The sequence below is a fragment of the Anomaloglossus baeobatrachus genome, chromosome 10 (assembly GCF_048569485.1).
Source record: "Anomaloglossus baeobatrachus isolate aAnoBae1 chromosome 10, aAnoBae1.hap1, whole genome shotgun sequence".
In the NCBI taxonomy this organism is placed as follows: domain Eukaryota; kingdom Metazoa; phylum Chordata; class Amphibia; order Anura; family Aromobatidae; genus Anomaloglossus; species Anomaloglossus baeobatrachus.
Window position 1 is genome coordinate 71,582,023 of NC_134362.1, and position 23,525 is coordinate 71,605,547.

The window sequence follows — 23,525 nt, forward strand, 5'->3', positions numbered from 1 at the left end:
AGTTTAGTTAACTAAGCTAAATACATGTAGTATAATAGCAGCGAACATACATATTACTATAATAGTGCTAGAATTCATACAGGCCAGGATCTCCCCAACGCACGTTTCACCGTCACTTCTTCAAGGAACAATAAAACGCACATTGGGCAGTGATGTGCTATGTCTAGTATGTACTGCGTTCAGGTCCGAATACATCATTGCACCATTTTGATTCTAGTTTACTTAAGGAAGTGTACTAGCACTTTAACGTTCAGGTACCAATAATTACAAGTATTTCAACACAAAAATTACAATTCATGACTATTGATATGTGATCAGAAACTGACATGGTTAGTTGCCATCATGACTAATATTTTCTTCAATATATTTTTTTGTATGGGTTTTATGAATTTTTTGAACTATAAGCAAAGCCAGTGTATTTTGTATTAGGGTAGCATGGTGGCTCAGAGGTTAGAACTAGTGAGTTTCCTCCGGGTTCTCTGATTTCTTTCCACAATCCATAGACAAACTGATAGGGAATTTATATTGTGAGTCCCAATGGGGATGGTGATGATAAACTCCCTAAGGCCTCCTTCACACGTCCGTGTCTCCGGTACATGTTTGGTCCGTTTCCTCACATGCCGGAGACACGGGCACACGTAGACCCATTAAAATCAATGGGTCTGCGCACACGTGCGTGTTTTGCCATGGACCATGTGTACATGTGGAGCATACGTGTGCCCGTATGCTTCACGCATGTCCGTTTTTCTCCGGCATCACGGGTGTCACATGGACCACACTGATGTGACCGGAGAAAACACACGTGTCTGTGAAAAAAAAAAAAATCTATATTCACCTTCTCCAGCCCTGCTTTCTCTGCTGCTGCTGTCACTTGCTTCCAACCGCCACTCATTATGCTCATCGCATATTCACTTCACTGTGGGCCGGAAGCAGCAGCAGCGGGGAGTCGGCAGGACCGGAGACCGAAGACCAAAGATCAGCACCACGGAGAGCAATGCCAGGGACAGGTGAGTAGAAAGTTCCCATTCTCCATGTGTTATCACGGATAACACACGGGTAACACACGTGTGCCATAAACACGGCACATGGAGGACAATATGCACCTTTGACTCGTAAGTGAAAAACATATGTGATTTTCACGGACGTGTGAAAGAAGCCTACATTACATTTTCTTCAATATATATATTTTTTTGTATCCGTTTTATTTTTTGAACTATAAACAAAGTCGGTGTGGACTGGCTCCAACCCTCCTGGAAACGGTAGAGGCCTCGTTCCGTAAGGGACGGTTGCGCCACTCTTTCTATGAGGCAACCATCGTTTTGCTACTGAAACCCGACAAGGATCCATTGGATTGTGGCTCGTACAGGCCGATCTCTTTGCTGAACTCAGACTATAAAATACTTACCAAAATATTAGCAACTAGACTTAACAAGGTGATCTCCTCCATAATACACGAAGATCAGTCGAGATTCATTCCGGGTAGGAGTACCTCGGATAATCTGAGCAGGGCGCAGGTGATCTTACAGATGGGCACCAAGTTAGAGGAGGATTGGGCTCTGGTCTCATTGGATGCGGCCAAGGCCTTTGACTCTATAGAATGGCCAAACCTGCTGGAGGTGCTGCGGGCAATTTGGTTTCGGCAACAATTTTATTAGATGGATTGAGATTATATATAAAGCACCGTCTGCTAACATCCATGTGGGTGGCGGAAACTTTCTCCTTGGGGAGGGGAACCAGACAGGGATGCCCCCTATCCACTCTCCTGTTTGCCCTGGCCATGGAGCCGCTGGCGATGCGCATCCGGGCGGACCCAATCTACCAAGGAGTGAAGCACTGAAAGGGAGATGAACGCCTGTCATTGTATGCGGACAACTTGTTATTGTTCGCTTCTAGTCCGGATTCCTCCATTCCTAGGGCTGTGGAGCTTATTGACTGATTCGGGGAGCTCTCGGGCCTGGCAATAAACTGATCAAAGTCATACCTCCTCTTTTTGTCCCAGGACAGAGAGGAAGTGGCAAACACCCACATATGCAGGATTCCAGTGGTTGATCATTTTAAATACCTGGGGATTATACTGACAAAAAGCCCTTCGGAGATGATAGCAAGAAATATCGCCCCTCTTTTATCACATCTTGGGGAGAAATTTAATAGGTGGAGCCAGCTCCTGCTTTCAGTGGCGGGAAGGATTAACCTTCTCAAAATGATATTACAACCAAAGTGCCTCTACATTACCCAGCATGTATTTGTGCAGATCCCCTGCTCCTTCTTTCGGTCCCTGGACTCCTTAATGATTACCTTTGTCTGGGGCGCCTCTAGATCAAATGTCCAGCTGGCCAAATTACAGAGGCCCAATGACCTGGGGGGTATGGCCCTTCCAGATCTCTATTTATACTACCTGGCTGGACAACTGAAATATCTGGGTCAATGGACGCTACCTAGGGTGATGGGCTCTCCGGAGGGATTTTTGGCAGAGTTTACAGGTGTGGACCTCCTATGGCCCCTATTGACTGATTACAAGAGAGCCTCTGGGGGTCGTGTACTCCCGATACACAAACTGGGGGCCAGGGTCTGGAAGGAGGTTAAAGCCATCTTTGGATTCCATGATGTACCAATTGAAACCCCCTTATGGGGTAACCTGGACCTTTCGCATTTTTGTGGGCTGCCGGACTTTGGTGAATGGAGGAATTGCGGAATGGTTTCCCTAAGCTCAATTGTCCGTGATGGTGAACTCCGCCCTTTTGCGCAACTGCGAGCGGAATTCGATTTGCCGGAATCCCATGGGTTTCAGTACCTCCAGATCAGGCACGCCTTTCAGGCTCAGTTCTCTGGTCGTGGGGTTAGATTCTCTTCCTTCCCAATCATCGGAATCATTAGATCACAAGGCCCTGGCGGTCTTATCTCCAAACTATACTCTTCTCTCATTCGGGCCAAAGCCATGAATAACCCTCTTTCTGTCCGGGATAGGTGGAGAGCCAGGATTCCTGAAATAGATGTAGTTTGGGACGACATCGTCGAATCCCACACTTTGGTCTCTCCTGCAATTAATAACAGACTGATCCAATTATACATAATACACCAGAGTTATATCACCCCCCAGAGACTGAAAAAGATGAACAACTCGGCGGGGGAGGGTTGTCCGAGGTGTGGGAGAGACGGTGCGGATTTCTGGCACATGATATGGGAATGCCGGATCATTCACTCTTATTGGGGTGAGGTTATAGCGGTTCTTTGCTCCATACTTGAAAAGCCGGTCCCTATGAGCCCGATTTTGTGCTTATTTGGTGTGGTAGATGTACACTCTTGGTCCCAAGATGAGAACCTATTATTAAAAAAGGTCCTGTTTTTGGCCTGGAAGGGTATCATACTAAATTGGATGAGTATATGTTCCCCATCCAGGGCTTCTTGGATTGTACTGGTAAATGCTATAATACCGCTAGAACAATTTGTATTCAAGTCAAGAGGTTCCTTAAATAAATTTGACAAAATCTGGGGCAGATGGCTGGGTTCGCCCTTGACTGGGGGCTCACCCGGTTCCCTGGCTAATAATTTACAAACACTGTTGTCGCCGTAACAATTTTGTTATCATATTGGTGATATGGAAGGGGAATTCTATGGATTATGAAGCTATGTACAGTTAGGTCCAGAAATATTTGGACAGTGACACAATTTTCGCGAGTTGGGCTCTGCATGCCACCACATTGGATTTGAAATGAAATCTCGACAACAGAATTCAAGTGCAGATTGTAACGTTTAATTTGAAGGTTTGAACAAAAATATCTGATAGAAATTGTAGGAATTGTACACATTTCTTTACAAACACTCCACATTTTAGGAGGTCAAAAGTAATTGAACAAATAAACCAAACCCAAACAAAATATTTTTATTTTTAATATTTTGTTGCGAATCCTTTGGAGGCAATCACTGCCTTAAGTCTGGAACCCATGGACATCACCAAACGCTGGGTTTCCTCCTTCTTAATGCTTTGCCAGGCCTTTACAGCCGCAGCCTTCAAGTCTTGCTTGTTTGTGGGTCTTTCCGTCTTAAGTCTGGATTTGAGCAAGTGAAATGCATGCTCAATTGGGTTAAGATCTGGTGATTGACTTGGCCATTGCAGAATGTTCCACTTTTTTGCACTCATGAACTCCTGGGTAGCTTTGGCTGTATGCTTGGGGTCATTGTCCATCTGTACTATGAAGCGCCGTCCGATCAACTTTGCGGCATTTGGCTGAATCTGGGCTGAAAGTATATCCCGGTACACTTCAGAATTCATCCGGCTACTCTTGTCTGCTGTTATGTCATCAATAAACACAAGTGACCCAGTGCCATTGAAAGCCATGCATGCCCATGCCATCACGTTGCGTCCACCATGTTTTACAGAGGATGTGGTGTGCCTTGGATCATGTGCCGTTCCCTTTCTTCTCCAAACTTTTTTCTTCCCATCATTCTGGTACAGGTTGATCTTTGTCTCATCTGTCCATAGAATACTTTTCCAGAACTGAGCTGGCTTCATGAGATGTTTTTCAGCAAATTTAACTCTGGCCTGTCTATTTTTGGAATTGATGAATGGTTTGCATCTAGATGTGAACCCTTTGTATTTACTTTCATGGAGTCTTCTCTTTACTGTTGACTTAGAGACAGATACACCTACTTCACTGAGAGTGTTCTGGACTTCAGTTGATGTTGTGAACGGGTTCTTTTTCACCAAAGAAAATATGCGGCGATCATCCACCACTGTTGTCATCCGTGGACGCCCAGGCCTTTTTGAGTTCCCAAGCTCACCAGTCAATTCCTTTTTTCTCAGAATGTACCCGACTGTTGATTTTGCTACTCCAAGCATGTCTGCTATCTCTCTGATGGATTTTTTCTTTTTTTTCAGCCTCAGGATGTTCTGCTTCACCTCAATTGAGAGCTCCTTAGACCGCATGTTGTCTGGTCACAGCAACAGCTTCCAAATGCAAAACCACACACCTGTAATCAACCCCAGACCTTTTAACTACTTCATTGATTACAGGTTAACGAGGGAGACGCCTTCAGAGTTAATTGCAGCCCTTAGAGTCCCTTGTCCAATTACTTTTGGTCCCTTGAAAAAGAGGAGGCTATGCATTACAGAGCTATGATTCCTAAACCCTTTCTCCGATTTGGATGTGAAAACTCTCATATTGCAGCTGGGAGTGTGCACTTTCAGCCCATATTATATATATATAATTGTATTTCTGAACATGTTTTTGTAAACAGCTAAAATAACAAAACTTGTGTCACTGTCCAAATATTTCTGGACCTAACTGTATCTGCAGTGTGACGTGGTCCCCATCACCTAGTTTGCATACTCCTTTGTCAATATGAGTTCTTTACCACATGTTAGACACATCTGAAGTATTTATTGTTTCAATGCCAACCTAAAAGAACAGAAAGTGGATTTGATTATGGATGTTTTATCACTCTAGATATTAATTGATATTTCCCATATCCTGACTGTACAAACTGTTGATTTGATTTCTGATGTAATGCCATACTTAACCTTCAATAAAACGAGTTTAAAAAAAAACAAAGTCAGTGTATTTTGTATTGGGGTAGCACGGTCGCTCAAAGGTTAGAACTTGTGTGGGTTTCCTAGTTTCCTTCCACAATCCAAAGATAAACTGATGGTGAATTTATAATGTGAGGCTCAATGGGGATAGTGATGATAAAGTACTAGGTGATATAAGCAAAGCATAATAAATAAATAATAATAAGTCTGTGTGGGACCCCTAATTCTTTATAGGTGTTATATACTGTACATTTTTCAGGTGACCACATTTGGATTACTTTGTGGTTTTATCCTTGGCAGATGTGATCTTTACTTCTTCTAGATGTTGACTCTGGAGGACAAAACTGCAGAGATATTACTTTCGATACAAGTCATGAAATTATTGTTCTGATAAGTTTTGCCACCGGGCTGGTAAAATTGTGTATCTCCATCCAGCTTACCCAGGTTGTACATATATTCATTGCATGTCATTTTCGCTATTTCTTCCTGCACCACCTTTAGCATCAGCATCTATTCACCACCTATATTTGCACTATTGAATTTAAAAACCATCAATTTTCAATGTAGCTCTGACATCTATATTATAATATATATATATATATATATATATATATATATATATATATATATATATATATAAATTTTTTAAACAAAACTGGATCAGATACAGAGTACAGAAAAAAAAGCCTTTGGCATTGGTGTTATTCCAAAAATGTTGGGTGCATCATCCTAAAGTCTCATTCAGATATCTGATACTCTTGTACGTGTTCTGTATTTTTCGATTTGCGTCCATTATAGTCTATGGACATGTGCACGTGTCAATTTGTGATCCAATTTGCGGCTCAAATAATGAAAAAGATAAATAGCTTTCAGATGCCATCTGTGTGCTCCTACAAGTGCTGTCTGTCACAGGGAAGTTGATAAGAGAACCTTTAAATAATCTCGATCAATGGTTTTTTTTCATATGAGAAAAATGGATGTTAGAATGATTGATCCAACATACTGATGAAGAAAGAAAGAAAAAGAAAAAAGTCTTATGATGAGAAAAAAAAATTCCTTCAGGTTAGAATTTTGATGACCTTAAAGGGGTTGTCCACTTTGTTTTTCGCTTAAATGCATATATTTCAGGCTAAAAGTAATTTTTTGCAATTTGGCTTAATTAATAATTTTGCACAATTATCCATTTAGAGAAAATATTTTTCAATCAATTTACAAATAGATGGCTTCCTTGGATAAGAATTTGTAAGCTCAATATTCCTATTTTCTTTATAAAGAAAACAATGTTTTTTCATTTATCCCAGTAATTTTTTTTTTTAATATTTCAAGTATAATATGTTTTGTATATTTACTTTTTTTTAACTAATTTTTATTGAGATTTATAACATTTAATAATGGGCATAATACAAACACAGAACATTTACATTAAGAAAAATGAGATCAGCGGGTATAAAGGGCATTAAAACTTATCAATGGGATTGATCGGCCCTCCAGTGGCTCCGAAGACATATTGCATCCTGGATCGTAGTAAGAAAACTGAAGACGTAAACAACCCTTAAGCCTGCTTTACACGTTGCAATTTCGCATACGATATCGTATGCGATTTGCAACGCCCCCATCATATGTGCAGCACGTTCAATTTGTTGAACGTGCCGCACAAACGATTAACCGCCGTCACACGTACTTACCCTTCCATACGACATCGATGTGGGTGGCGAACGTCCACTTCCTGGAGTGGGAGGGACGTTTGGCGTCACATCGACGTCACGCGGCAGCCGGCCAATAAAAGCGGAGGGGCGGAGCTGAGCGGGACGTAAACATCCCGCCCACCTCCTTCCTTCCGCATTGTGGGCCGGGAGCCGCAGGACGCAGGTGAGATCTGTTCATCGTTCCCAGGGTGTCACACACTGCGATGTGCGCTACCCTGGGTACAATGAACAATCTGCCGTTCAATTCGTCAGGAATGAACGACGTGCATGCGATGAACGGTTTTTCGTTCAATCGCAATTGCATGTCGCTGTCACACGCTACAACATACCTTACGATGCCGGATGTGCGTCACTTACGACGTGACCCCGCCGACACATCGTAAGATATCTTGTAGCGTGTAAAGCAGGCTTTATATGCAAGTTATCCACGGAGCCACTCTAAACCCAACCTGCTTCACTTTATCCAGACAAGATTTCCTTATACATTTATACACAGACAAAAGTTAGGGGACACACATTGGATGCGTATGGGGGGTACGTATGTGGGGTGAGGGGGAGTGAGGGGTTGTTTTTTCAAATAATTTAAAAAAAAAAATGGCATGGGGTTCCCCCTATTTTTGATAACCAGCCAAGGTAAAATAGACTGCTGGGGTCTTGTATTATCAGGCTGAAAGGACCCATGATTATTTGGCTGTTACCAGCCTTAAAATAGCAGCCAACAGCTGCCCCATTAGTGGCACAAACACTTGCCTGGTTAATATTGGCAGTTTCTGATAAACGCCTCTCAATTACTAACTCCTGGGCTTGATGCCAGCTGTCAATTAACAGATGATATCAACCCGAAAAGTATTACCCCAATTGCCATTGCCGCAGGCAATTGGAAGAGCCGGGCAAAGAGCCAGAATTAGGGCATTTAATGGATCTATCATCTCTGTGTGTGTCGGCTGTGGGCTTCTATTTTTAGCCTGGGAAAGGCCAAAAAAACATGAGCTCTCCCAACCTGATTTTACCAGCCCCCAGCTGTCTGCTTTACCCCCATCTCCTTTATTGTGAGTATTGTGAGCCTACGCGTATATCGCACTGCACTTGGATATCATCCGAGTGCAGTCCAATGTTTCTCTCGCACCATAGACTTGTATCGGTGCAAGTGACACGGCATGCTGCGATTTTTTTCTCAGTCCGTTTAGGGCGGAGGAAAAGCTCACAGATCTGAGCTTCAGCATTGTCTTACATGGGGCTGAGTGCAATGTGAGATTTTCTCACTGCACTCGTGCGAGTCGTACGCAAGTGTAACTGCCCTAAGACACACTTTCAGCACGGAATGGCTGTTCAAGCTATGTACAAGCGCTCATACAGTATGGTGGGCCTAATAATAATTTACCATCTATCCTGCTTGTTTTTCCTCTTTCTCCCCCTCCTCGCCTCATCTTTGACAGCTGTAGCTTCATAGAGCCAGAGCGGAGATAGATGGAAAACAAGCAGGATCTTAGGTTCAAAATGTGTATTTAAATGATTAGCCCCGCCTTGATGCACCAAGCGTCTGTGCTTGGTTTGAACAGTCATACTGTGCTGACAGAGTCCTTTTAACTCATTCTGTAGTCAGCAATAGTTAGTGCAACCCAGAAGCTATAGAAGGCAAACAATGCAGAATTTTTTACGACACCCGAATGCAAATATGATTATTAGATCCAATTATATGCTTTTAGATAAAAAAAAAAAAATTGAGAATAGACACCAACTATGCTATGCAAAACCCAACTATTACGCGTTCTGGTAAAAAAAAAAACAACAAAAAAAAAAAACAAACACAGAAAATTGCACAAACTCATCTAGCTGACCTGAAATAATAATCTCTTAAATTTAGTAGAGACTTTTATGATTTATTTTTATATATGATTTCCAAAATAATTTATATTACAGTAATAATAATAATGATAAAAGATAGAAACATCTCCAGGAAACTGCACAAAAAAAAATAAAAATAATATTAATAATAATTTTTTTTTAAAAAAAAAGGTACAAAAAGTGACACGGTTAGAAAAATTAAGTTGATATTGTTGCATGGGATGGAACATGGAGTAATGTGACCACTGCCTAAGCAGCTTTACCTTTTCTCTGTAGTCAGCAGAGTATGGATCTGGCTCTGAGCTGATTGCCTGGATTATTGTAATGCTTTACTAATTGGTCTCCTTGTTACTAAACTCTCCCCTCTCCAATCCATTCTGAATGCCGCAGTCAGGATCATTTTCCTCTCCAACCACTTCACTGATGCCTCTGCTCTGTGCCAGTCATTGCACTGGTTGCCTATCCGCTACAGAATCCACATAAACTTATGACTCTCACTCACAAAGCTCTCCACGGTTCCGCACCACCCTACATCTCCTCCCTCATCTCTATCTATCACCCCACCCGTGTCCTCCGCTCTGCTAATGATCTAAGACTGACATCCTCAACAATTCGAACCTCCCATTCCCGTCTTCAAGATTTCTCACGAGCTGCACCTATGCTCTGGAACACACTACCAAGAACAATCTGATTAATTCCCAACATCCACACCTTTACGCGGGCCCTAAAAATGAATTTCTTTAGACTAGCCTATCAACTCACTGCCCTGATCTCATCTAGTCCCATTCTGCCCTTCATAAAATTTACTTCCAATTCTTGTCCCCTGTATCTTCTGGTTCCTTCCTCTTCATGCACTTGTTTTTACACTCTATACCTGTATAAATTCTGGCTGGTGACTGGTCCACGCAGCTCTTTCTAAATCTCCTATTAAATCGATGGCTGGACCATATATAACAAGCTTTTCTCCCCCCCCCATTCACCTTTTGTGCCTCCCCTATCCCCTATTTCCTCATAGACTGTAAGCTTACAAGAAGGGTCCTCACTCCTCTTGGTATCTTAATTTTGCTATTTTGTTTTGTCTCATATTGTCTGTACATGTCCCCTCTGAATTGTAAAGCGCTGCGGAATATGTTGGCGCTATAGAATTAAATAATTATTATTATGTCTGTGTGTGACTGCCTGGTAGCCCCAGATCCATTGTGTAACATAGTCATTGTTTCCAACGAGGTTATTACTGAATTCATCCTTTGTATCTAGTTGGTCTCTGATTAATCTTGATTTTTCTTTACTCAAGTAGTCATGGAATGTCTTAAATTTCGGTTCTTCATTTTTTGCTTCTTTATTCGCCATATTTTTGATATCCAATTCTACTCTCTATACATACAAGGCATTATTCCGATTTTAAGTCACTCTGGGAAATAATTATTACTATGCTCTTTGATAGTCTGAGAGGTCTACCATGTCATTCAGTTATTGCGATTTTAGACTATTGCCTCTCTCATTGCAGATATGTCTCGTGAACAACATGAAGGAGTGGTTGGTACCATTGAGACCCTATTAAGCGAGGCGGAGGCGCTGAGGGCACGTTGCCAAAAACAGAGCGATGACGTGAGACAACGATGCAAGACCTCAGGAATGAGAACAGAGACCTCGTAGAACGATTTTCCCAGGCAGAACGAGACCTCAGGGAGGTGAAACGCTCGATAAATGAATTAATGGACGCCAAGGTGGCTTTTGAAGCCAGGGAAAGGCAGGTGCGAAAGCTGAGCAAGCAACTGTGATGAAGAACTCTAACAGACGTGGATTCCTCAAATTCTGAAAGTGGCCCCCCGTCTAGGAGATAGACATGGATGAACATAGTTTAATGACAGCTTGTAAGGATCCATCATTCCCATCAACTCACTAGATCCATCACATCTACGAAGCCAGACACAATTTAGCTTTTCTTAAATGAGATGTTATGGTTACTTAGGCCTCTCTTATGACAAATTTAGTATATTAAAATAATGTAGTACAGTGATATGTATCATTTGTTCTATAGATAACAATACGTAGTTGCAAATCAGTCTTTGCAATGGTTATTAATACACTAGGAAATATTTAATTAGGTGCGACAAAGCTATGAGAAGATTTCCAATTTAAAGGAGACCCTTTAATCATTTATTTCCCTATTTTTGTTGTAGGTATATTTTATATATTGCATAACAAAAGAACCCTTGAACATAAAATAGTGTCATCTATAAGCAGACAGTTCTTATTCTTATCAAGTGAAGCCACCTGTCCGTATCTACTATGTGCCCCTCTAAGGTCAATGATCTACTAACATTAAAGGGAACCCGTCACCACTTTTTCGGCCTATAAGCTTTGGCCACCACCACCGGGCTCTTATATATACAGCATTCTAACATGCTGTATATAAGAGCACAGGCCGGGGGTATAACATACAAAACATTTTATAATACTTGCCTAACATTCACGCTGTGGGCCATATGGGAATCTCCGTTGTCCAGTGCCGGCACCACCTCTTTCGGCCATCTTTGTTCTCATTCTTCTCTAGCCGCGGTGCGTGACGGGTCCGATGTCATAAACACTCGCCGGCATTCAGGTCCTGAGCAGGGCAGATCAAAGTATTGTAATGCGCCTGCACAGGACCGGCGAGTGTATGACATAGCCGCGTCATGCACCCAGGCTTGAGAAAGAGGACAAAGATGGCCGAAAGAGGAGGCGCCGACACCTGAAAACGGAGACGCCCATTAGGCCCACCGCGCAACCGTTAGGTAAGTATTATAAAGTGTTTTTTATGTTCTCACAGCGGCCTGGGCTCTTATATAACGCATGTTAGAATACTGTATATAAAAGAGCCTGGTGGTGGTGGCCGCAGCTTATAGGCCAAAAAACTAGTGACAGGTTCCCTTTAACTCACATAGGCAGCAGAGACCCATATTAATTTCATACTTGCGGTCACATGACTGCACAATCTTACAGGCAATACCAGAGAAATCCTGAAAGTGAGTGCACCACTCATGGTCAAGATTGTCCAGTATTGGCCATGAGAGAGTCATATTCAGACTAGACTTGCTTTCTATTGCTTAGCGCTCTTCTATTGAGAGAGAGTGAGCACGTCTAGTCCTCACATGACCGCAAATATGCAAATTGCATACTTGTGGTCCTCTGACTACCCAATCCCAAAAGGCACACCAGAGAATCCTGAAAGCAAGTGCAGCGCTCACTGTCAGGATTCAAAAGTCTGAAGTCAGAGTAACTGCAGATTTTCATTCCAAACCCGGACATGCCCTTTTCAAAACTATGTAAACCCTGCTGTTTTCCAAACTCTGACATTGTTTTTCTTTTGTTCTTGCGCCTTTCCATTCCTGATGAGATATGGATCTCTGTTTCTGTATAGAAAGCAAATCTTTTTTTTTAGCCAGCTGGGAGTGCCCATTATGGAAACGCCCACAGAGATGAATTGATGGCCATGCCCCCTTGGATAACAAGACCAGCTTTCCATACAGGGAAGAGAGCGCCATATCTCTGGAATGGAGAGGAGCAGAAACAAAAGGAGAACAGCGCCGAATTCAGGAGAACTGCGGCATTTACAGCAGGCAAACAATATTCATATTTATGGTAAGTGACAGGTCCCTCTTTAAAGAGCATCACACTGAGAATGAGACTGCTCGAAATGTATTCATGAGGACAGGCTGTTCTGTTAGCAATGAAGGGATTAAACATGACTACAAGTATGGATACTTATTTAATGCTTTAGCTAAAGTCCAATCTTTAAGGCATAAAATGCATCTAATGATCAATGTGAACACACATATGGCAGCTATAAAAGGTTTCCTATAGGTTATAGCTTAGTCTTTAAGTAGGAACAGATAACGTAAGAAACAAACGACTATAAAATATAACCATGAATGTAAGGAAATCTACAAATACTCCAGATCAGCATTTAACATAATATAGCAGGGCGCTGCCATCTATCCGGAGCTCGTCAATGGATTTCAGGTCTAGTTCTGGAGGACCAAAGTCCCCAAGTGGAGCCCCGTTGATGGCAAGCCTGAACATGCCAGACTCAGGAAGGACTAGTACCTGAATTTAGGGAAGAAAAAGGAAAGAAATAATTACAAAAAACTAATAGTTACCAAAAAGAACAGTCAAAAATGTCATTACCACTTGAGTAGCATTACTTTAGAATATATGACATTATTACAATAAAACTCTTATTTCCTAATGTTCTTTAGAAGCATTTATGCTCAGCATTAATGAGTACACCCCCTTTGAAAAGGAAGATTTTAATCAATATCTCACTGAATACAAGAACACTCTTCAAACTTTTCACAAAACGGAGTTTCATATAACTGTTTTAAACAATTAGATTTTTTTCCCCATGTAATCAGAGAGCAGCATGATGTAGTGACAGCGACGCTGATTCCATTGATGTGTCACTTGCTAGTCTGCATATTGTCATTTTGATACAATCACTCTTTTCTCTGCTGCAGATCTAGCAGAGCTCAAAATGCTGAGCTGTGTATAAGCTCGCCCACACCAGTCATTGAAAGAAAGCTGCTAATCAGTGGTGGGGACAGGGTTATACAGAGCTAGGAGGACTAGACGGCATAAGACACCTAGTCCTGCTCTACTGCTGATAAAACACTGATTCTACAGTATTTAAACAGCAAAACATAGTGCAGTAAGTGACACATTGCTGGAATCAAAGTTCCAACCCCTACATCAAGCTGTTCTCAGATTACATAACAAAAAGCTGCTGACAGATTCCCCTTAAGACACATTAAAGAAACTTTTGTTTATGTTAAATTGGTGTGACCGGTAGCAGTTACGTAAATTTGCTTATAGATAGCGGCACTCTGTCTTCAGCTTTGTAGACATTTATTATGAGCTATAAAATGATGTCTCAGGGATTACTCCAAAATGTATGTCATGGTGATATATGTACTTGCTGATAATATTGGTAAGCCATAGACATATATCGGTTGTGGTGCGCATCTGTGCCTGTATCTAATAGCCAGAGAGCTTACCTCAAAATATTTCTTTTCATGGAACACAAAGAAAGGCGTGTGGATTTTTTGTGGTTCCCCCCATGACTGTCCCATGGAGTAGTTGTAGCACAAGGAACTGTCTTTGAAGCTTGCGGTAAGTATAAAAGGAGTGATATTCTCAGACTTCAGCGAGAAAGTGATCCTGTAAGAGAATAGATCACATGTGTCACATACTGGAGGAAAATCCAATTCTTACAATATAAAAAAAACAAACAAAAAACACACCAGTGTTATCTACAATACAGATTGCTAGTACAGCCAGTAGAAAGATGATCTTGTCCTATGCAATAAGGCTGACTATATACAGAACTAGCTGTAGTACCCGGGCGTTGCCCGAGATAGTAACTGTCTCTCTCCCTGTCTGTGTCTCTCTCTGTGTCTGTCAGTCTCTCCCCCTGTCTGTCTCGTTCCCCCATCTGTCTTTCTGTTTGTCTGGCTTTTTTTTTTTTCCTGTCTCTGTCTGTTTGTCTCTGTCTGTTTGTCTCTGTCTGTTTGTCTCTGTCTGTTTGTCTCTGTCTGTTTGTCTCTGTCTGTTTGTCTCTGTCTGTTTGTCTCTGTCTGTTTGTCTCTGTCTGTTTGTCTCTGTCTGTTTGTCTCTGTCTGTTTGTCTCTGTCTCATTCCCTGTCTGCCTGTGCCTGTCTGTCTGTCTCTGTCTCCCCACTGACATCCTATTACCTCACACATAAGCTTCTTATATTATGAATGTCCTTTGTTCCTATAGCAACCAATCACAGCTGCTATTAATAACTTGTAGCTCCTAGCTCCATTCAGTTTAATGGAGGCAGTTCTTTGGAGAGTAACTGTAAAGTGCGGGGTTACATTTTCCAGTCAAAACATAGTCTATGACATTCCCTGGGTCACATGGGGTGTATGTGCAAAATTTTGTGATTGTAAATGCAACGGTGCGGATTCCTTTAGTGGACACACACACACACACACACACACACACACACACACACACACACACACACACACACACATACATACATACATACACTCAGCTTTGTATATTAGATAACCATGCTTCTGTCTATTTTATACATGTCCTAGAGGCACTGTATGATATATGATGTCCTTACTGCCGCTGCCTCAGTGTGCTACAATGAGAGAGGGGAGCAAGAATCTCTCATGTCTGGTGTGCTGCAAACTGGAGACACCATGCTAGCTAGTTTCCACTAGCTCCGAGATAACTGAAAATCACAGATACTGTAGTACTGTAGAGACATAGTAGAAATTGTGTAATTGCTTATATACATACACAGCAGCTCATTCTCACACGTCTTCTAGGTATGCTTTACAGTGTAAAGAAAACTTTTTTAATGCTTTTCAGACGTTTTAATAGCATGTAAATCGGTGGACATCTGGGTCCTCAGACTCTGGTGTTTCTGGCTCAAAAGATGGCTTAAAAGTGATGAACTAAGGAGATTATAGGGGGAGTACAGCAGAGTACAGGAGCAGTGGAAGCCTTTGACTTTCTATTGCACCCATCCTCTGCTGCGAGTCCTCTCGGGCTGGAGAAATGCATTGATATTTCCTTACCTAAGCACTTTTTAGCAATCTTTTGAGCAATTGGTTGGGGTCTCAGGACCTGGACCACCACCAAACTACATGCAATTAAAGGGAACCTGTCAGGTGCAATATGCACAGAGAACCACAAGCAGTTCTGGGTGCATATTCCTAATCCCTGCCTAACTGTCCCTGTATCTAGTAGCATAGACAAAGGGATTTTTAGAAAAAGTATTTCTAAAGATCCTTTATTATATGCTAATGAGCGCAGGGACTAGTCCCAAGGGCGTTAGTTCCTGCACTCATTCCGCCCTCTTAGCATGTTAGCACGCCTACAGGCATAAGGATTTGCTTGCAAAACAAAAAGCTTATTGCACATTTTATAATGTGGGTGTGGCCATGCGATTAAGTAAAAGCAAAGGCCCACTACCTACTCCATCAAACATTTAAACACAAGAAAAAGGAGTTTTAAAGGATAAATATAAAGGCTTTATTGAGTACAAAGATTAAAATCAATTCACATTCATAGAATGTTCCAATATCAATTCATATTCAATAAGTATTACAATAGAACCTGGAAGGTGTAAAAGGACAACAGTAAGAGGTAGGTGGGCAGGCTTGACCCAACGCTGGAATTACATCACACTGTAACTCTGCTGAGATCAGCCCTCCTATTTATCGGATCAGCCCAATGGCTAAAGTGTAAGTCCCAATGGGAGGGGGAGCAGTGAAGCATATTACCGTACCAAGGTGGCAGCGTGGGAACAAGCAGGCGGTTAGGTTGGAGCCCCCAGGAACATCCGACGTACGTTTCGCAACTACGCTGGCTTAATCATGGATCCATCAGCAGAGTTACAGTGTGATGTAATTCCAGCGTTGGTTCAAGCCTGCCCACCTATCTCTTACTGTTGTCCTTTTACACCTTCCAGGTTCTATTGTAATACTTATTGAATTGATATTGGAACATTTACTATTTCTATGAATATGAATTGATTTTAATCTTTGTACTCAATAAAGCCTTTATATTTATCCTTTAAAACTCCTTTTTCTTGTGTTTAAATAAGGATTTTCTTGCAGATTTGTGGCAAAACTGCACTCAAAAACACAACAAAAAACAACACATTGTGTGCACACAGCCTTAACACGAGAAGTCCCAGGAATTTCGCGCTCCATAGGGTTCCAATGGTAGAAATATTAAATGACCCCTCTCTGGGACTTCTAGTGTTAAAGTGTTTAAGTAAAAAAAACTCTACACAAACTCGAAACATAAAATATTTATCCTTTATAGAATTTATATTTTGACCTGAATTTATGCTTAAAAATTACAATTTAAATTCAAGTAATCCCCTATACATAATGTGGGGGTTCATTTACTGCTTGTTGGAAGTTCAACTAATTTTGATCAAGCTGTAAAAATCTGTGTCACAATGGCGATATAATCCTCATATTAAGATGAGCATTTTTGGAATTAAAATATACTTATTTTAATATCAGACAAGTAAACGTTCACAAAAAAAATGACAGTCAGTCGGAAATTGATTTTCACCATAAGTACACCGGCCTCACGGGGTCCAAACTCTGTTTAATAATGTGGTCGTTTTGAAATCAGGTGACATTTCTGACATCTCAATCACATCTGCACCCAAATGACAAGAGCTGTCAATAGCAGTACATTGATGGCTTCTATATATCAATTGCTTACACAGAAGAGGCTATACAAATAATGTAAATGGCACAAAAATAATATTGTCAATTCATACTGCCTAGATCAACTATAGGGGTACAGAAGGAGCAGCTACACCCGAACCCTGATGCTTAAGGGGACCCAATAGCCACATAAGAAGACCCCAGAATCATAAATATAACATAGCAGGTTGCTTTGGGGCGAGGCTACTCTTGAGCACTGACAATATGGCACAATATTAAAGAAATCAAATAATGAAAAGCAAAATAAAATCATAATTAACTGACTCTTGCGGGTTTTCAGTCACCAAACCGCGAACTAAGATCATCTGACCTTCTGACAAGCCCATGGGCAGCGGCCAGGACAGGGGAAGAGTGTTTGCAAAGAAAAAAGAAGGTCATTCTATGAAGTATGCCCTGAAATATAAAAGTATCTTTATACAGTATAGAAACTGATTATATGGACACAGACCCAGATATTATTTCGTTGTACCGTGGTCCAGGTACAGTATCGTCACAGCCATGGCTGGACGTGGTAGATGTACACACACAATATATTTACTGTATATTACAGAAAATCACATATATAAAAGCACTCACCAGATCCGAAGTTCCAGCTTTTAAAGGCTTCAAGAAATAGAAATGAACATAATTTAAATTTAAAAAGTTTTACATTTAGTTTTGCATCATAAATATAGCCATTATTGTTTGCAAGAGTGGACACAGACAGCAATAAGACTTGTGAAATACAAGCTCTTAATCAGCTAATATAGGCTATGTGGGGGCTCATGCTGAATATAGGAAGCTTTGTGGGGGCTCATGCTGTATAAAAGGAGGCTATTTGGGGGCTCATACTGCATATAGGAGGCTACGTGGGGGCTCACAGTGAATATAAAGTGACTATATTGGGGCTCATATTGTATATACAGGGATTTTTTGAGAGCTCATATTGTAAATAGGTGAATGTGTCGAGGCTCATACTGTATATAGGAGGTTATGTGGGGGCTCATACTGTATATAGGAGGTTATGTGGGGGCTCATACTGTATATAGGAGGTTATGTGGGGGCTCATACTGTATATATGAGGTTATGTGGGGGCTCATACTGTATATAGGAGGTTATGTGGGGGCTCATACTGTATATAGGAGGTTATGTGGGGGCTCATACTGTATATAGGTGGTTATGTGGGGGCTCATACTATATATAGGTGGTTATGTGGGGGCTCATACTGTATATAGGTTATGTGGGGGCTCATACTATATATAGGTGGTTATGTGGGGGCTCATACTGTATATAGAACGTTATGTGGGGGCTCATACTGTATATAGGTGGTTATGTGGGGGCTCATACTGTATATAGAACGTTATGTGGGGGCTCATACTGTATATAGATGGTTATGTGGGGGCTCATACTGTATATAGGAGGTTATGTGGGAGCTCATACTGTATATAGGAGGTTATGTGGGGGCTCATAATGTATATAGGTGGTTATGTGGGGGCTCATACTGTATATAGAAGGTTATGTGGGGGCTCATACTGTATATAGGAGGTTATGTGGGAGCTCATCATGTATGTAGGGACCTAAAGTATGTGATGACTCATACTGTATATAGGGGGCTATGTGGGGGCTCATACTGTATATATGGGGGGCTGTCCAAGGGCTCAAACAGTACAGCCCAAAAGTTTGGACACACGTTCTCATTCAAAGAGTTTTCTTTATTTGCATAACTCTGAAAATTGTAGATTCACATTGAAGGCATCAACGCTATGAATTAACACATGTGGAATGAAATACTTAACAAAAAGTGTGAAACAACTGAAAATATGTCTTATATTCTAGGTTCTTCAAAGTAGCCACCTTGTGCTTTGATTACTGCTTTGCACACTCTTAATTAACAAAATTTTTTGTTAAGTATTTCATTCCACATGTGTTAATTCATAGTTTTGATGCCTTCAATGTGAATGTACAATTTTCAGTCATGAAAATAAAGAAGACTCTTTGAATGAGAAGATGTGTCCAAACTTTTGGTCCGTACTGTATGGTATATGGCAAAATGTCAGTATACAGTATTTTTCATTTTATAAGACATACCAGATTACAAGATGCACCCCAAATTCAGAGGAAAAAAAAGGTAAAAAAATAAATATATGGGGTCTGTTTTATAATCCGGTGGTGTCTTACCGCTGTGCTGGGGCTGCAGGCTTTGCGCCGTGCTGGCTCTCCTTTGTGCTGCTCTGTTCTGTCCTGGCTCTGCCCCGTGCTGGCTCTGCAGCAAATCTGTCCATTGAGAAGCCAGCAAAGTCTATGAGAATTCAGAAGTGCTGTGCCCACTTTGAGTATTTTTGCCTTGCGTATTTGGTGCAGATTTATTTTTTTCTGCACCAAATCTGCACCAAACATGCAAGGGAAAAATAAGCAACGTGGGCACAGCACTTCTGAATTCTCAGACTTTGCTGGCTTCACAATGGCCATGCAGATTTTGCTGCAGATTTCTGAAAATACGAGTCAAAACTACATAGCGTGCACACTGGGCCTAACAGCAACTACATCATGATAGCGACAGGAGTCATTACATGACCCGCTGCTACCACGGCAACCATCGAGTCCCCGGCATGGGGCCTACGATGTCGGTGGGAAAAGATGTGTGCGGCCATTTAAATCACGCTGTCACATTTTCACAGCATGATTTAGGGGGTTAACAGGTGCGAGTGGATCGTGGATCCGCCTGCGAGGCACACGTCAGCTGTTCAAATCAGCAGACATGTGCATGGATCTTCGCCGGCTCACCGAGCAGCCAGCAGTAATCACCCCCTCATGATTTAGGATGTGCCAGTACGTCCTCACTTGTGAAGGGGATATGTACTGTAGACAAATGACACACCATAAACGCAGAAAAAAACAAACAAACAAAAAAAAACAAAACAAAAAACAAAACAGGATTTTTTTTTACTGCTGAGAAACCAGGCTTTGCTGCAGGAAAAAAAAATCGCAGTAAAGGTATGTGTGCACATTGAGTTTTTGGATGCAGAAATTTTCTGCACCAAAATGTGCACCATGTGGCAGAACAACGCACTAACAAACCACATACATTTTAGGTGCCTTTTAGTGCCATGTGGTTTTTTTTGTGAAATCAATGGCTGGTAAGGATACAAAACGCATATAAAAAACGCACAATTGACATGCTGCTTCTTTTTTCTGCACCAAAACCTGCAAGGAGAAAAGAAGCATCGTGTGCACAGCAAGTCAGGATTCTCATTGACTTTACTGATTTAGGCAACAAAATGCACCAAAAAACGCAGCGTGCGCATAAAATGTAAAAATGGATTAAAAATGCAACATGTAAACATATGTGTCACTCCTGGAATACTGTTGCACTTTTCGGGCATAGACTTTTCTGGCTGATGTGGTACCATAAAATGATTTGTTTCCTGCACATAATTAGAAGGTCAGAATTGTATACATTACCTGGCAGAGCGGGTACTCAGTCATTTCAGCATGATAAGGCTAATGGAAGGATAAAAAAAGAAGGGAATTTTGTTTACTTACCGTAAATTCCTTTTCTTCTAGCTCCTATTGGGAGACCCAGACAATTGGGTGTATAGCTTCTGCCTCCGGAGGCCACACAAAGTATTACACTTTAAAAAGTGTAACCCCTCCCCTCTGCCTATACACCCTCCCGTGCATCACGGGCCCATCAGTTTTGGTGCCAAAGCAGGAAGGAGGAAACTTATAAATTGGTCTAAGGTAAATTCAATCCGAAGGATGTTCGGAGAACTGAACCATGAACCAAAAGAACAATTCAACATGAACAACATGTGTACACAAAAGAACAACAGCCCGAAGGGAACAGGGGCGGGTGCTGGGTCTCCCAATAGGAGCTAGAAGAAAAGGAATTTACGGTAAGTAAACAAAATTCCCTTCTTCTTTGTCGCTCCATTGGGAGACCCAGACAATTGGGACGTCCAAAAGCAGTCCCTGGGTGGGTAAAAGAATACCTCGATAAAAAGAACCATAAAACGGCCCCTTCCTACAGGTGGGCAACCGCCGCCTGAAGGACTCGCCTACCTAGGCTGGCATCTGCCGAAGCATAGGCATGCACCTGATAGTGTTTCGTGAAAGTGTGCAGACTCGACCAGGTAGCCGCCTGACACACCTGCTGAGCCGTAGCCTGGTGCCACAATGCCCAGGACGCACCCACGGCTCTGGTAGAATGGGCTTTCAGCCCTGAAGGGACCGGAAGCCCAGAAGAACGGTAGGCTTCAAGAATCGGTTCCTTGATCCACCGAGCCAGGGTTGACTTGGAAGCCTGCGACCCTTCACGCTGGCCAGCGACAAGGACAAAGAGCGCATCAGAACGGCGCAGGGGCGCCGTACGAGAAATGTAGAGTCTGAGTGCCCTCACAAGATCTAACAAGTGCAAATCCTTTTCACATTGGTGAACTGGATTAGGACAAAAAGAAGGTAAGGAGATATCCTGATTGAGATGAAAAGGGGATACCACCTTAGGGAGAAATTCCGGGACCGGACGCAGAACCACCTTATCCTGGTGAAACACCAGGAAGGGGGCTTTGCATGACAGCGCTGCTAGCTCAGACACTCTCCGAAGTGATGTGACTGCCACTAGGAAGACCACCTTCTGCGAAAGGCGTGAAAGAGAAACCTCCCTCATCGGCTCGAAAGGTGATTTCTGAAGAGCCGTTAGCACCCTGTTAAGATCCCAGGGTTCTAGCGGACGCTTGTAAGGAGGGACTATGTGGCAAACCCCCTGCAGGAACGTGCGTACCTGCGGAAGCCTGGCTAGACGCTTTTGAAAAAACACGGAAAGCGCCGAGACTTGTCCCTTGAGAGAGCCGAGAGACAAACCCTTTTCCATTCCGGATTGAAGGAAGGACAGAAAAGTGGGCAAGGCAAACGGCCAGGGAGGAAAACCCTGATCAGAGCACCAGGATAAGAAGATCCTCCACGTCCTGTGGTAGATTTTGGCGGACGTTGGTTTCCTGGCCTGTCTCATAGTGGCAATGACCTCTTGAGATAACCCTGAAGACGCTAGGATCCAGGACTCAATGGCCACACAGTCAGGTTGAGGGCCGCAGAATTCAGATGGAAAAATGGCCCTTGAGACAGCAAGTCTGGTCGGTCTGGTAGTGTCCACGGTTGACCCACCGTGAGATGCCACAGATCCGGGTACCACGACCTCCTCGGCCAGTCTGGGGCGATGAGGATGGCGCGGCGGCAGTCGGACCTGATCTTGCGTAACACTCTGGGCAGCATCGCCAGAGGAGGAAATACATAAGGCAGTCGAAACTGCGACCAATCCTGAACTAATGCGTCTGCCGCCAGAGCTCTGTGATCTTGAGACCGTGCCATAAATGCCGGGACCTTGTTGTTGTGCCGGGACGCCATTAGGTCAACGTCCGGCGTTCCCCAGCGGCAACAGATCTCTTGAAACACGTCCGGGTGAAGAGACCATTCCCCTGCGTCCATGCCCTGGCGACTGAGAAAGTCTGCTTCCCAGTTTTCTACGCCCGGGATGTGAACTGCGGAGATGGTGGAGGCTGTGGCTTCCGCCCACAGCAGAATCCGCCGAACTTCTTGGAAGGCTTGACGACTGCGTGTGCCGCCTTGGTGGTTGATGTACGCCACCGCCGTGGCGTTGTCCGACTGAATTCGGATCTGCCTGCCTTCCAGCCACGGCTGGAACGCCTTTAGGGCTAGATACACTGCCCTTATCTCCAGAACATTGATCTGAAGGGAGGACTCTGGCTGAGTCCAGGTACCCTGAGCCCTGTGGTGGAGGAAGACCGCTCCCCCACCCTGACAGACTCGCGTCCGTCGTGACCACAGCCCAGGATGGGGGCAGGAAGGATTTTCCTTTCGACAGAGAAGTGGGAAGAAGCCACCACTGAAGAGAGGCTTTGGCTGCCCGAGAAAGGGAGACGTTCCTGTCGAGGGACGTCGACCTCCTGTCCCATTTGCGGAGAATGTCCCATTGGAGTGGACGCAGATGAAACTGCGCAAATGGAACTGCCTCCATTGCTGCCACCATCTTCCCTAGGAAGTGCATAAGGCGCCTCAAGGGGTGTGACTGGGCTCGAAGGAGAGATTGCACCCCTGTCTGTAGTGAACGCTGTTTGTCCAGCGGGAGCTTCACTATCGCTGAGAGAGTATGAAACTCCATCCCGAGGTACGTTAGAGATTGG

At 42.8% G+C, this 23,525-nt stretch overlaps 1 protein-coding gene across 1 annotated transcript in view; it reads right to left on the bottom strand.

Annotated features, from left to right (window-relative positions):
- Positions 1–13,020: 13,020 nt before the first annotated feature.
- LOC142254355 (galectin-12-like) overlaps positions 13,021–23,525 on the bottom strand; it is a 45,930-nt gene continuing 35,425 nt past the window's right edge. The window contains exons 5-8 of the mRNA XM_075325400.1: positions 17,926–17,952; positions 17,614–17,696; positions 14,115–14,277; positions 13,021–13,167 (exon numbers count right to left, since the gene is read on the bottom strand). Of these exons, the coding sequence (XP_075181515.1) occupies positions 13,021–13,167; positions 14,115–14,277; positions 17,614–17,696; positions 17,926–17,952 (420 nt within the window). The remainder of the gene's footprint in view (positions 13,168–14,114; positions 14,278–17,613; positions 17,697–17,925; positions 17,953–23,525) is intronic.